Raw genomic sequence first — 16,161 nt, 5'->3', positions numbered from 1 at the left:
GGAATATCCCATGTAAAAAAAATTTTCTAATTATGGAAGTATTTCAAAACCACAAAGCACAAAAGCAAATCACCCATAACCTCAATATCCAGGCACAAACATGGCTAAGATGATTGTTTCCTGTATGTTCTGCCAGACTGTTCCAAGCTTATGTGCCACAGGTTAAAAAAAACAAAGACCCCACACTTTAGATCCTTTGGAAAAACTGATTAGTGTGAAAGCTACCAAGTAATTGTCTGCTTAGGATATGAGAGAGCAGCCCCTGAGGTGGCTCCAGTGACCTGTGCCTCCCTGTGGTTACACCTTAGTGTAGTCCCCTCCCACATGATACTGGGACTGGTCTGTGGGTCCAATAAAATTCACCTAAGTGGTGTGTGTGTCACTTCTGAGATTGGACTGAAGAGGACTGCTGTAACTTCTGTCTTGGTGCTCTCAGGTCACTCCCTCACCCAACATGGCAGGGGTCGGGGCAGCTGTGTGCCAGGAACTAAACTGCAACACGAGGCGGCTTGGGGCTGGGTCTCGGCCCCAGTGAAGTCCAAAGGCTGCAGCTCTGGCAACAGCCTGATTATAACCTCATGAGAGCCCTGGCCAGAAACACCTGGCCATGATGCTCCCAGATTCTTGACCCTGATGGTCTGAGAGATAAATGCACCAACAGTGGCCCTGGCTGGGCATCAACTTTTTTCTTCATCAACATTGTTATGAAACACTATTCAAGAACCTGCAGTTGTGGTATGTCTCTCCTTAGATTAGATTATAAAGGACTGCCACTTCTATTGCTCCTCTCTGTCCCATCAGCGACTCTGAAGGAGACTGTGTGGTAGCAGCCCAGTAGAGAGGACCATGTGCCAAGGAACTGAAACCTCTTGCCTATCGCAAGCTAGGAATTATCCTCCAGCACCAATCACAGCCAGGGGTCACAGGCCTGGCTGACAGCTTGCCTATAGCTGAATGAGGGACCTTCAGGCAGAACCACCAGCTAAGCTGCTCCTGGCTTCCTCACCCATGGGAACTGTGGGAGGCAATAAATGTTGCTTTAAGCTAAAATGTTTGAGGAAATCTCTTATGTGGCAATAACTAGTATAAGAACTATTCAGGGCATTTTTTTCCCAACAATGTGAAGATGTCCTTAGGAATGACTTACTTTTCTGGGTAAGTCCTTTGGTTTCTCTAGCTGTTAATATCTCCTAGGATTCCTTTCGAAGGCTCAGTAAGCTCCATTAGTCTTTGGAACAGACGCAAATGCAAATACAAGAGAAATATTTTCATATTTACCTGTTCTGATCACAGACTTCCACAGGCTCTATGTTCAGCTGTTCATCCACACCCATTTCCAAGGCTACTGACTACAGGAAATAATTACCACTAAAAAAAATTTCTTTTAAAAAGCCAAGATTTCAATAATTAACAAATAGTTCCTAAAATTTGTGGAATAAAGGTTCTTCCCCCCTCCCCATCTCCAACCCTAAAATCATCAGGGCCATTTCTGTGCCAGTACATATTCCTTTAATGCAGAACAAGCATTATCGGTTGCATGTACAACTAGAAGGCAGAAAATGGAGGTGATTAATTGTTTCGTTGGCTGCAAAAGCTAATTCTTCTGATGAGTTTAGGGAAAGGAACTACAGATGCCTTAAATCTTTAGATTCTTGGTTAAAACTACTATTCTGTTAATGCAGTCCTCTTGCAATAAGCTGGAGAAATAAGAAACATAAGGAATCATTTTTTCTAGGTGTGATGATGGCACTGTGGTTAGGAGAAAGAGAGGGAAGGAGGGGAAGAAAGGTGGGGAAAGAGTATATCTCTCTCCCTGAAGACACATATGAGAATATATGAATTATGGTCTAAATATACTTCAAAATAATTGGAGGGAGAACAGCAGGTGGAGATATAGATTAACAAATACTAAAACTAAGTGAAAGGTACACTGGGGTACTTTATACCCTATTTTTGCATCCTTTTCCATGATAAAGTGTTTAAAGATAACCCTAAAATCATCAGGCTTAAGGTAAAAAAGGAGCAGACCTGTAAAATTGTCAAATGATAAAATAAGGCTGTGATTTAAAATAGCTTTAGCTTTAAAAAAAAAAAAAAAAAAAAGCCCCAGAGAAAACTAGAATCCTGTTTCAACTTGGTGCATTTATTATTGTTTTTAATAAACCACTTTAGTGAAAGAGTAGAAGTGAAAAATGTTAAAGGCCAACATCTTTGGCATACTAAGGAATATTCTGGGTATTTAAAAAAAAGCTGCCCAAATGCTCAGGAGTGCACTCAGTAACCTATATACCTCTAGTACATGAGCCACACATCCTTAGAGAATTTCCCTTAATTTCATTACTCTTCATCTCTGGTCACGCTTCTTCAACTTCCTCACTGTAACAGACTGACGTGGGAGATAACTCTTTCGATTTAATAGTACAGTAGCTGCCTGTTCACGACACCTGTCATTCTAGATTGTTCTAATGACAGTGACTAAGGGTATTTTGTTTTGGGGAGAGGAGAAAATAAAAAGCCATCTTTTCCTTAAAAAGCTGTGAAAGAAATAGGACATTCCCCTTTAAAGGTGAGGGGCGGGGGTGGACTAGCCTTAATTAGTTAATTGCTCTGCTGGCTGAAATTGAGAGCCTAAAAATAAGAAGTTTTAAACATACAGCAGTTTTGGACTTTTCCTTGGGATATAGAAAGTGGCAAAGAACGTTTCTTAAACCCTAACAAGGAGCAGCTGGATGATACACAAAATCATAGTCTTTCTGAGCCCTCAGCTGGTGGAGGCTGCAAAGCAGTCGGGGAAACAGGACTAGAGAGGACCACCCGCCCGGAACACGCAGGGCAGTTTTCCCTCAGGCAGGGCTAGGGAGAACGGTGGCTGCTGCACAAGCCAGTCAGGAAAATTCAGCGAAGCCTTGAACATGTTTCAAGGCCAAGTGTGGGTCACTGCATCACTTTGGAATGGGACTGGTTATTCAGTGTATGGGTCTCAGTGCAAAATGCAAACACAGGGACTCCCTGCTCAAAATCGAAGAGCTCCAGACAGTGACACCACAGCGTTGAAGCCAGCTTGAGGCCCTGCTAAGGGTGGGGCTGTGTGTGACTGCACAGGCCACAAGTCATGAAGCCAGTCCTGGCTGGGGGACTCAGGTACAAAGGGACTTCCCACTCACCTGAAAGCTCTTCTTCCCTGGCCTTCACCAGTGTTCACGGGGAGAGAGGTATGCAAACGACCAGAGAAAGCCACCTGGGTGCAGACAGGGAGGTGACTGGTGGCTGCAGAGGGACCCACTCAAAGCTCCACTAGCTTCTTGGGATCAGTCAACCAATGCTATGGCCACAAGGACACTGGCAGAGACCTGTTTCTGGAAAAGCAGCAACAGCAAAATCTATCCACCTCTCCTAGGACACAGGCAGGTACTTAGTGCTGCTGGGGGAAGGGCAGAAGCAAATACAATATTCTCTACTCTTGAGGGTGGAGCAGGTGCAGGTAACAACAGGTGCTACTGCTGGGGATGACTCAGCAAGCCACCTCCCCAGACCCCCCTTCCTACAGGGCAGAGTCCATCTGTCACAGGCAGGAGGAATGGGAACCCCACCTCCGAGGCCAAAGCACACCGGCCCTGTCTGAGACCAAGGGTGACTTGGGACAACAGGGCATCTCGCCTGCTCCTGCCATGAGCCTAGCACCCAGTGAGAAGCAATAGCCGTCTACGGACGGACGGGGAAGCTTAAGAGCAGGAAGAAAGGCCTCTCTCCGACACAGGGATGCAGAGACAAGGGAAAGGGACATGGGGAAACCTAGCACCCCCGCCCCATCCTAAGCACAAGGTAACAGCATCCAGCCCATCATAGTAGATAGAGTTCAAGGTCTCTGGGCTCCAAGTCTCTGGGTAACGATAGAATTCTATACGCTGTAAAAATACCTATAAAAAATGAACACGAAACACAACAGTTGAAGAAATTCATCACCGGCAGACTTGTACTACAAAGAGATAGCCAAGTAAAGTCTTTAATGCTGAAGAAAATTATACCAGGAGGAAATATGAATTTATACAAAGACATGAAGAGCACTGGAAATAGTATATATTAACATGAGTAAATACATAAAAGTTTGTCTTTAAATCCCTTTAAATTTAAATCTAATTATTAATCTAATGTTCAAACAAAAGTAATAATGTTATATGGGGTTTTTAATACATGTAAAAAAGCAAAATATATGACAATAGCACAGAGATAAAGGGGTAAATGGAAGTATACTACAAGGTTCTTATGCTAAATTTTATGCAGTATTACTTGAAGGTAGACAGTAAGATTTGTACCACAGATCCTAAAGTAACCACTAAAGTAACAGACCACAGTGGTATAGCTAATAAGTCACTCGGGAGATAAATGAAGAATATTCAATCAATCCAGAAGAATTAAGAAAGAGAATACACGGGGCAAACAGAAAACCAACAGCGAGATGGCAGGTGGTAATCTGTTCCTGCACTTCTCCGCCATCTGTGTGGCTTCTCCCATGGCGTGTCTGTTCATATCTTCTGCCCGTGTTCTCACTGCACTGTCTGAGTGGTAAGAGTTCTTACAAAATACAGATACAAGTCCTTTATCAGATGCAAGTTGCAAATACTTTCTTGCAGAGTACTGTCTTTTAATTCCATCCTTGGAAGCACAAAAAGTTTGAATTTTTATGAGGTTCAATTCATCAATTCTTTTTCATTCTTTCAGTGTAGTTATTTACGAAATCTTTGCCTAACCCAAGGTCTGAACGGGGTTCTGTGTTTTCTCGTAAAAGTTTGTATCAGGCCTTACGTTTGAGTCTATGATCCATTTTCAGGGGCTGTTTTTCTAAGGTCAGCATCTAAGGTCACCCTCTTCCTCGCGGATGTATAATTGTTCTAACACTATTTTGTTGAACAGACAAATCCTTCCCTCAAAGAATTGCCTTGTTTCTTTGTTGAAAAACAATCTAATATTAAGCATTTATTTCTGGACTTTCAATTCCGTTCACTGATCTGTGTGTGTCCATTTACACCTGTATTGTACTGTCTCGAAAACCATAGTTTTATAATAGTTAAGTTTTCAGATAGGGAGATTAATTTTTCAAAATCTGAGTATTCTATGTTTTGTCCACACATTTTTATATATTTTTCACAGAGTTTTTCTAAATTCTATTTTATAGAATTTAAGTTTCCTTTAATTTCATCTTTGATCCTCGAATAACTTTTTAAATTTCAAAATGGCTTTCAAAGTTATATTTTTGTTATTGACCTCTAAAGTAACTGCACTGTGGTCAGATTTTAGTGTGACATAATCAACTTGTTAAAAGGTTTTTGATGTGTAATAATTGCCAATTTTTATAAACTTGACAAGAACATGTGTTCTGTTAGGGTGTAGAGATCTATGCATGTTTATTATATCAAGCTTATTAAAATGTGTTATTCAAATCTTCCACACCTTTGTTGACTTTAATAATAGAAAAGGAAGTTGAAACCTGCCATTGTAACAATGGAAACTTCAATTTGTCTCTGCATTTCTAAGGACTACTGTTTTTAACATGTTGAGGCTATTTCGGTGTGTGCACACAGGTAAAGAAAGTCTAACGTCATTTGCATGGGCCCTCCACTCTGCAGTTTTATCACAAATCCATTTAATATGAGTATAACTACTTCAAGTTTCCTTTGTTCAGTACTTTCTTGATCTATTTTATCTTTTTATTTTCAATCTACCCAATTCGCTCTGCTGTTGGTGCGTGCCTGATAATGGGTATATAGCTAGTTCAAAAAAAAAAATCACATTTGACCCTTTGTCCTTTAATTAGAGAATGCAGTCCATTCACACTGATTTATAATTTTCAGATATTTACACTTAACTCCTACCATCTTGTTTTCTTATACAAACACTTACTAGTTTTTCCTCTTGTGTCTTTCACCCCCAAACTGATGCCCTATTTTCTCCTCTACTATTTGGAATTTACATTTACATTTGTATAGTACGATCACTACTATTTCTACTAAACTCTCTTTTGGAGATTAATCATATATTTTGTTTTATAAAAGATTCTTCCCAGCTATGTAATATTCTACAGTTTCAGATACAATTCATAGTTAAAAACATTGAATACAATAACACAAATTAGCTAATGAAATGTTTAGACTACAGATGGCTTTTTTATGGTCTAGAAGATATCAGGTCCTATTTCAATTTTTTCTCATAAGCTTTATACAAACAACATTAATTTAAAAGACCTCAACACCATTGTTCATTACAAGATTTTATATCAAATTTTAAAATAATAAAACTTTCATTTCAAGTATATCACAGTAAATCATTATTTTTGTTTAACATGAAAAGTTTATTTGCTCAGTACACCAGAGGGACGCAAGCACTGTCAGACAAACGCACAGTAATACTCAGACCAACAGAAAACAGTGATGTAGCTTAAATGAGGGGAAATCTCTTTAAATGTTATGACTACCTACTTCCAAGAAGAATCTTTTCTTCAGTTAATGATACATTTCAATAAAATAAAGGATAATGGATTAGGTGAAAGTCAGCTTGTGAACTTTCCTTAAAAATAAAATTCCAACTCTATTAATCCATGCCAGCTAAACACCGTAACTACAATTTCCAAGTAAGTGCCAAAGGAGACGAAGGGGTCTTTTTCGCTCTAACGGTCCAGAGGAAGGCGGTCACCACAAATACAGCAGGCAGACTGTTAAGACCGACTCCGCTAGAGCTGCGCCGAGTTTCAGTCTCAGCGCTCGTCATTGTGCTAAGTGCTCGTCATTAGCATGGCACGTTTTGGTCCATGACACAGTTTAATGCCAAGACAGAGCCCAATTCCCAATGTGTTACAGATACACATAGATCACTGTTGCTGTGTGTGTGTGTGTGTGTGTGTGTGTGCACGCGAGCCAGCATACTTCCACATACGAAGGCAGGTTTTTTCCCGGGAGGAACTTATAGGAAGTAGTCTGGGGTGCGCCGGGTAACGTGAGGCTCTCCACGACGAGGTGCTGGGTCAAACTGAAGGCTGTCAATGGCAAAAAACAAAAAACAAAACAAAACAAAACACCCAACAGTTAAAGGATTTGAAATTGTAAGCAAACAAATCAACGTTATGGCTGAAATGAACAGGTCACTGCAGGTGCCTTCCATGAAACCACCTCCCAGAGCTACGGTGGAAATCTAAGCAGATGAAACGTTGACCTCGGCGCACGGAAGAAAAGGTCTGCAGCATCATCGTCAGTTAAATGGAGGTGTAAGAGCAGACGTGCTTGTTCTGCGAGACTTCAGGACAAACTATTCGGTCTCTTACTATTAAGAATGATGTTAGTTGTGGGTGTTTTGTAGACGCCCTTCATCAGGATGAGGAAGTTCCCTTCCCTGACTAGTTTATTATTTTTATTATGAAAGGGTATTGCATTTTGACAGCACTTTTTCAGGCTTTACTGAGACAATCATGTGGTTTTTGTCCAATAAACTATATAGTTTATTCCCTTGACTGATTTTCATGTTCTGAACAAACCTTGCATTCCTGGGTTAAATCCCACTCGGCCATGGTGTATCACCCTTTTTATACATCGCTGCCCTCCGTTTGCTCGTATCTGGTTGCAGGAATCTGCATCTACACACTGACAGTATTTAGCTGTAGCTTCTTTATCATGTCATGGATTTTAGTATTAGGGCTACACAGGCCTCAAAGAATGAGCGGAGAAGTAATCCCTTGCTTATGTTTTTAGAGATGTTTGTGAAGGATTGGCATTAATTCTTTTTATTTTTAAAAGATTTTATTTTTAGATAGAGGTGAACAGAGGGAGAAAGAGCGCTAGACATCGATGTGTGAGAGAAACATCGATCAGCTGCCTCTTCCATGTACCCCGACCAGGGACCAGGCCTGCAACCTAGGCGTGTGCCCTGACCAAGATTGAACTGGCGACCTTTCATTTTGCGGGACGATGCCCAACCATCAGAGCCACACCTGTCAGGGCTTGATTCCCCCTTAAGTATATGGTCAGTTTCCCACAGAAGCCAGTGGGGCCTGGACTTCTTTTGTAGAAAGCTTTAAAATTATGAATTCAATTTCTTTACTTGCTACAAGTATATTCAGATATTCTATTTTTTTAACCTTTTAAAAAAAGATTTTATTTATTTATTTTTAGAGAGGGAAGGGAGGGAGAAAGAGAGAGAGAAAGAAACATCAATGTGCAGTTGCTGGGGGCTGTGGCCTGCAACCCAGGCATGTGCCTTGACTGGGAATTGAACCTGCTATGCTTTGGTTCGCAGCCCGAGCTCAATCCACTGAGCTACGCCAGCCAGGGCTCAGATATTCTATTTCTAACTGAGTTGGTTTTGGTAGTTTGTCTTTCTAGGAATTTTCCCATTTCACTCAGGTTACCTAATGCGCTGCCACAGTTATTCATGACACTCCCTTATAATTCCTTTTATCTGAGTCAGGTCAGCAGTGAGTTTGATAATGTGTCTTCTCTCTTCTTTTCTTGGCCAGCCCAGTTTTTTCATTGGAAAAAAGTTAATGTTTTTGTTAAAAATAATCACCTTTTGGCTTTGTTGATTTTCTCTGTTGTTTTTCTACTGTTTCATTTTATTTTCACCCTGAACTTTCCTTGCACTGGGTTTAGTTTGCTTTTCTTTTTCTGGTTCCTTAATGTATAAAGTTAGGTTTCTGATTTGAGATCTTTCTTGATTTTTAATATAGGCATTTACAGCTATAAATTTTCCTACGAACAGTTCTCACAGTTATCCCCTAAGTTTTGGTACATTCTATTTTCACCGTCATTTTTCCTCAAAGTATTTTGTAATTTCCCTTGTGATTTCTTCTTTGAACCATAGGTTATTTAGGAGTATGCTAACTTTCACATGTTATAAACTTTCCAGTTTTCCTTCTGTTATTTCTAATTTCACTGCATTGTGTTTGGAGAACAGACTTTGTATGTTGATTCCAGTCTTCTTACACCGAGGCTTGGTTTATAGCCTAGCACACAATCAATCTTGGAGAACGTTCCATATGCATTTGAGAAGACTGCATTCTGCTGCCGTTAGGGGGAGTGTTCTGTGGGCATTAGGTATAGTCAGTGTACAGTGTTTCTCAAGTCTATTTCTTTGCTGATCTTCTGCCTAGTTTTATTCATGAAAGTGGTATAATCAAGTCTCCAACAATTATTGGTAAATTGTCTAGGTCCTTCTTCAATTCTTTTAATTTCTGCTCCATATACTCTAGGGCTCTGTTGTTCAGTGCATGCTTTATAGTTGGTCTCTCGTCCTGGTGGTGTGAGTCTTTTATCATTATGAAATATGCTTTATGTCTAGTAACAATTTTTTAAAAGATTTTATTTATTTTTAGAGGGAAGGGAAAGAGAAAAGAGAGGGAGAGAAACATCAGTGTGTAGTTGCCTCTCACATGCTTCCTACTAGGGACCTGGCCTGGAACCCAGGTATGTGCCCTGACTGGGAACGTGACCCTTTGGTTCGCAGGCCAGCACTCAATCCACTGAGCCACACCAGCCAGGGCTCTAGTAACAACTTTTTATTTTGAAATCTGTTTTGCCTGATTATTTTATCCAGTCCACTGTTCTCGTGGGTGCTATTTGCATGGTGTTACCTTTTTCTACCATTTTACTTTTAACCTATCTATACTTTTGAATGTAAATTATGTTTCATGTAGACATCCAGACACTGTATCTTAAAAAAAACTAGTAATATCTGCCTTTTGTTTGCACTGCTTAAATTGCTCACATTTAGAGTTATTGCTATGACTGAATTTATATCTTTCAAAAAATGTGTCTTCTTTAGCTCCTGGTTCCTGCTTTAACTGCTTTCTTTTTAAATAAAAGAATATTTTCTAGTTTACCATTTACATTCCTTTAACAACTTTACAATTACTTTTCTTAAATTATTAGTGGTTGCTCTAGAATCACAGTACACAACTTAACATGAAATTCTACTTCAGATTTATACTGACTTAATTCTAGTGCATTACAGAAACTTACTCCTATGTAGTATATAGAACTCTTTTCCATTGCCCTCCCTTTTTTGCTGTTGATGTTATATACACAGTATATGTACATACATTACAAACCCCCAAAATACTTGTAGTTTTACATAATCTGATGACCTTAAACAAGCTGAGAAAGGAGAGCAAGTACATATTTATAGATTTTGTCATACTAACCTCATTTTTATTTTCTTCATGTTCTTCCTTAAGATTCAAGTTTCCATCTAGTGTTACCTTTTTACTTCAGTAAGCTTTATTCCCACCCATCTCCTCTGTCCGGTTCCTGTCAAATACACTACATTTGCAGACATTTCCCGTAAACTCAACTGCACTACAAATATACCCACACTGTGTGATGCGACTGGTTTTTAAATCGGCTCAGAAAGCTGCAACTGCACTTCTGCAACAGCCACTGTGGGCACACGCGTGCATGTGATTTACTTTCTGGTGTCTTGGCTTTCAGCCTGAAGTAGAACCTTTAGGCATGTCTGCTGGTATTTAATTTTCTCAATTTTGCTTATCTGGGAACATTTTTCTTTTGCATTCATTTTGAAGTTTTGCTGGATATACGATCTTGGCTGAGTCTTTTATTTTCAGCACTTTGAATGAATATATTGTCCCCTTGCCTTTCTGATGAGACTGTCAGCTGATTATCCTATTCAGGTTCCCCTTCATAAGTCATTTTTCTCTTACTGCTTCCTAAGATTCTTTCTTTTAGACTTTTGGCATTTTAACTATGACACGCTGGGTATGGATTTCTTTGAATTTATCCAAGTTAGAGTTGAGTTTCTTGGATGTGCAAATTAATGTTTATCATCAAATTTATGAAGTTTTCAGCCGTATTTCTTCAAATATTCTTTCTGTCCCCCTTTCCCTCCCCTCTCCTCCTTATGGAACTTCTGTACACTTGAAGATGTCCCACGTTTTTGAGGCTCTGTTCATTTGTCCTTCATTATTTTCCCGTTAAACTTCTCCTTGCTCTGCTCCTTCGCTTGATGCTGCTAGTATCGTGTCAGGAGAGTGATGCGAGCCCTTGTAACTGGTTTCTACCATGATGCTCATTGTTTTCAACAGAATGTTTGGGCCTGGGATTCCCTACCCTCTGTTCCAGGTAAGATCAGTCCTCCCAGCCAGAGCTGAGGAACGTTTTGTTCTGCCTCTCACCCCGAACTTCTATGCTGCTGCTTTGGAGCTGTTTCTGCCTCCACCCGCCTTGTTGTATTTTATTTTTTTGAGATGTAACTAACATATCATTCTCAGGTGTACACATATGCTTCCATAAATGTATATGTACACTTCGAGAAACACGCACCACAACGTGTCTGGTTAGCATCCATCACCACACATAGTTACAAAGTTTTTATCTTGTGGTGAGAACTTTTAGGATCTATTCTCTTAGCAACTTTCAAATATATGGCACAGTGTTAATTAGTCACCATGCTCTACATGACACACCCCCATTTCACCACTTCCTGGTGACACCCACCCTGTTCTCTGAGCAGGAGAAGGAAAAGAACACTGAGGACCCAGCATTCTCACTCCGCCACGCACACTGGGAGGAGAGCTTCCACCTCGGGAGCGAGACAGGGGAAGGGAACCCCAGCCTGCCTGACGGCACCCACCAGGAACACAGCTTCTGTGACCCAGGCGGGGTAGGTGTGCTCTGCTGGCCTGTGGCCCCCCGGGGGTAAGACTGGGAGCTAGGGAAAGGGCAGAGCTCCCCTCTTCCGGTCCACACCCACGCACAGTGGTGTGCCCAGCGTAGTTCCCACATGAGGGATCAAGAACTAGGGGCAGGGAGTCCACTGTGGCTCAAATTCCACAAACTCTGGCTGTTACTACTGAGATTTAATAGATTTCCTAGAATAAGTGTTTCTCTATTTGCAGTACATACTTAAAACAATTTCTAAAAAATCTGAAATACTTGTTCAAAATAAGTTTTTCCAGTTAAGCAGTTATTTCCATTGGGGAGTGAGTTTACCACATTTCTCCCTCCATTATTCCAGAAGCAGAAATCCTCTACCTCTTGTTTTAATCATCTATATTTTAAATTTTCCTTTTAAAAGTGATCACGTAACAACTGAAATTTAGAGTTACTTACAAGGAGTATTTCAGAGTATCATCCAATTCCATGATGGCAGCCTGGTTCCCACAACGATAGCAGTAATTGGGTGCACTGAAAATGGTGACCACATTCCGATCGTGGCACCAGTTATAGCCCTGCAGCATTCAAAAGACAACTACCATCACTATAAAGCTGTAATCTCGACAAAGATAAATGTAAACTTACACGCTGCAAACACGTTCCGTGGAAACACAGTCTTCGAAGTTACCTTACACAGTGTCCATCACTAGTTTGTGCACCTGCACGGAACGCCCCGCTGTCGGGCGCAAGGTTTTGTTGTTACACGGAGCTCAGCACAGGCCTTGTTTTGGCTTAACGTATGGCTGCCATCTCAGCTAGGATCTGTACTCAATTCCTCCCACTGTTAGGGCAGATTTTCTTTCTTTTTTAAACCCATTTTTAGAGAGGAGAAGGGGGGCAGGAGAAAGGAAAGGGCGGGGAGAGACAGAGAACGGGAAACACTGACTTGTTTTTCCACCTTTTAAGCACTCATCAGTAGCTTCCTGCATGTGTCCTAACTGGATGCTGAAGTGGCAACCTCAGCGAATCCTGACGACATTCGAACCAACTGGGTGACTGGGCCAGGGTGGGAGATTCCTTGTAAGTTGTGTCCATTTTTGCTTTACGCATTTTGAATCTATTATTAGGTAAATACAGGCCAGTTTTCTCTAGTAGTGACCTCTTTTTACTTCTAATTATATCTTTTGTTGAGAGCCCGTTCTGATTCATATTATTAACTGTGCTTTGACCATTTATCTAAATGATACGCCAGCACACCATTTTCCATCCCTTACTTCCAGGGTGTGGTGTCATCACGTTCCATATAAATCCCACACAGCACCTGAATTTTTATTGTTTATCCAATTTGAGCCTCATCTTTTACAGAAATAAAAATTTTCATCCATTTATTGTTTACTGATATAATTAGATTTATTATCTTTATAAAAATTTATGTTCTTTATTATGTTCTCCCTCCTCCTCTTGCCTTTATTGGCTTTGTAAAGTATCCTCTTACATTTTGAAGCTACTTCCTATTGGTTTGGAAGGGTTATATTCTATTTATTTTCCTGTAGTATCTACAACACAGTAACATCACAGTAGAAAAATCTGGCAGGCATCAACTTAGAACTAAGTGGCCCAGGTTAACACCACCAGCTGTGGGATAAACACATTTCAGGACCTCGGACGTGATGCTCAGAGAAGGACACAGTATCATTACGTGGTTTACCCACCAAAACACGCCCTGAATCTAAAGCAGTAAGGAAGTGTCAGTCAAATCACAAATGAAAACATTTATACAGGATAAAATTGCTTGTACTTTTCAAAAAATGTCAAGATTATGTAAAACAAAGAAAATCTGAGGAATTATTTCCACATCAAAGGAGACCACCTGCAGCACGATCCTGGATTAGATTATACAGACATATATTCAATTACATATTGCCATAAAAGCCATTAGTGATACAATTAAAATTTGAACACAGTGTCTAGGTTAGATAATAGTACTACATCAATGTAAATTTAATGACTGTCATAAGTATAGTGTGGTTATATAAGAGAAAAGTCCTTACTTTTACAAAATACATGTGTAAATCTGGGGGTAAAAGAGCGTCGTATCTGCAACTCACATTCAAACAGTAGAAAAGAAAGTAATGTGTGTAAGGGAAGGGGGAGGAACAAAGAAAGAGAAATGACAAAGCATGTATTTAAATATTTATATTTGAGGAATCTGACTTCAGGATATAAAGGAATTATTCGGTGTTGTTTTTGCATCTTTTCTCTAAGTCTAAATTAACTTCAAAAGAGAGTTATAATTTTGCTATAGCAAACTACTATTTTCGCTGCTTACAAAGGCCAGCCACGTTCTTTCTCCTTCCACTTAGACAACGCTGAGGACTGTTTCTGCTATTCTAAGGCATGAAGGCCTTGTTACAGACATAGGTACGTATTTGAAATAAAGATCGCCCTCCTGTAGGAAAAGCACATACCTCCATCACAAGCTGGTGCGCACGAGAAACCAGTGTGAGACCATTGGCATGATTAAATGTTTCGGAAATGTCTTGTCCAAACGTGTAGCCAGCACCGCGCGGTGAAATTCCCCATCCGCCACGATCGTCTGGATCTGACCATAACAGATCACACATTGGGCCCTGGTCAAGAAAATTAAGTCTGTGTTATAAATTATTAGCAGTCATGTTGAACTAATTAAGCTTCACTGCAACGTGGTTGTATTTCTTTCTGTCTAACTTAAACTAAGTTTACCTCGTGTGGAACTTCCTGTAAACGGTCCAGGGCTCTGATATGATCCAGTGTGTCTATGGATGGAGAGAGGCCACCGTGGAGGCAGAATATCTGTTTGTGAATTTAAAAAGAAAACCAGTTAATTGCTAAAAATTAATGCAAAGTAAGTAATGAGTATAAATGCTAATCCTAATAGCTCTTTTGAAAATAAAGTTTAAAAATATTCACTGTGGAGAATTTACAGGATATGATGAAAAAGAAAACAAAAATCACATCAGAGAGAGATGTTAATATTTAAATGTATCTTTTTGTCCTTTTTTCTTTAAAACTCCGAGTGTTTTACACAGCGTTCGTCCGTTTCTCTGGTGATGGGACCTGGGTCCTGGTGGCCCATCTCCGACTCGTCCGGTGGTCGCTGCTGTGTCAAGTTTCCCCCTCACCAAAAAGACCCCACAAGCCCCATTCCTGGAGCCAGTGACTTTTCAGTTTGTTTTAATTTTTCTGAGTGCAAAATCATGCTTGCAAATATTTGTTTTCTCTTCTTTTCAGTATTTAAACCTTTTAATTCTTCTTACTGCTCAGAATACTTGGCTAGAATTTCCAAAACAAAACTAAATAATGCAAGTTAGCGTTTTTGTGTGTTTTGTTTCGTTTTTGTAAAACATCTATTCCCAGGCCCAACCTCTAAGGATTTGGAATCAAATTTTACAGGGAATTTTTCTCCTGATTTTGACAAGACAGTTTCTGATACTTGGCTAATAAGTATAGTAACCCTCCTTCCTTTTCCCGCAATCCCTTCACCCCATAACCTCCCCCGCCTTAGCAGTACTTCTGCTCTCCATTTACGAATTTGTCTCTATTTTGCTTGTTAGTTCAGTTTGTTCATTAGATTCCACATATTAAGTGAAATTATAAGGTATTTGTCTTTCTCTGACTGGCTCATTTCATTTAGCATAATGTCCTCTAGGTCCATCCATGCTGTCACAAAGGGTAAAAAATAAAAGTTTCTTGTTTGTTTTTTTTTTATAGCAAAGTAGTATTCCAATGTGTAAATGTCCTATAGTTGTTGTATCCACTCATCTACTGATGGACACTTGGGCTGCTTTCATATCTTGGTGATTGTAAATAATGCTGCAATGAACACAGGGGTGCTTATGTTCTTTGCAATTAATGTTTTGGGGTAACAAACAAAATTTTAAAAATATCACATTGTTTTCTTTCATTTTAGCAAGTGCAGGCAAAAGGCTGTCCTTCTAAATTAATTACCACACTCCAAAATCACGGCTGGGAACACGTGATCCGTTAGGATCACACAGAAAAGGCCCTAAGCAAATTATATTCCCACAGCAGTCCGAGAGGATCTACTACACCCCGACAACTCTGGGGTTTTACAGTTTAAAAACTGTAGTTATACAGTGTGTTTTATGTTTATATTAAAGCCAGTTCAAGCTCACAGGGATTACATCTATAAACTGGGATAACAGGAAACACATAATTTTTTTCTTGTACTTTTGAATGTTTTTATTTTTATGTAGTTTTTTACAGTATGTCTGTAATACTTGTAGGTAGAAACAAAGCATTCATTTCTTAGTAAAAAAGTGTAATACACAGTATTACTGCTTGCAATTTTCATGAAAATTGGAATAAAAAGTTTTTAATGATGGACAGTAAACCCCCATATGTGAAGACAGTTTAAAAGAACAGCTTTGCTTTACTAGTATTACATGTTAGGGTCTTAATCATTCATTTACCATATTTTATTGTAATAAAAAAGTATACTGGCATATTA

The 16,161-nt window shown here is 39.7% G+C and overlaps 1 protein-coding gene across 1 annotated transcript in view; it reads right to left on the bottom strand.

Moving 5' to 3' along the window:
* Positions 1–4,826: 4,826 nt before the first annotated feature.
* PPP2CB (protein phosphatase 2 catalytic subunit beta) overlaps positions 4,827–16,161 on the bottom strand; it is a 29,691-nt gene continuing 18,356 nt past the window's right edge. The window contains exons 4-7 of the mRNA XM_028526925.2: positions 14,394–14,483; positions 14,120–14,281; positions 12,108–12,226; positions 4,827–7,027 (exon numbers count right to left, since the gene is read on the bottom strand). Of these exons, the coding sequence (XP_028382726.1) occupies positions 6,955–7,027; positions 12,108–12,226; positions 14,120–14,281; positions 14,394–14,483 (444 nt within the window). The 3' untranslated portion in view covers positions 4,827–6,954. The remainder of the gene's footprint in view (positions 7,028–12,107; positions 12,227–14,119; positions 14,282–14,393; positions 14,484–16,161) is intronic.

Source organism: Phyllostomus discolor, chromosome 11, assembly GCF_004126475.2.
Source record: "Phyllostomus discolor isolate MPI-MPIP mPhyDis1 chromosome 11, mPhyDis1.pri.v3, whole genome shotgun sequence".
In the NCBI taxonomy this organism is placed as follows: domain Eukaryota; kingdom Metazoa; phylum Chordata; class Mammalia; order Chiroptera; family Phyllostomidae; genus Phyllostomus; species Phyllostomus discolor.
Note: the sequence above shows the minus strand (reverse complement) of the source record. Positions and strands in the feature narration are given on the sequence as shown.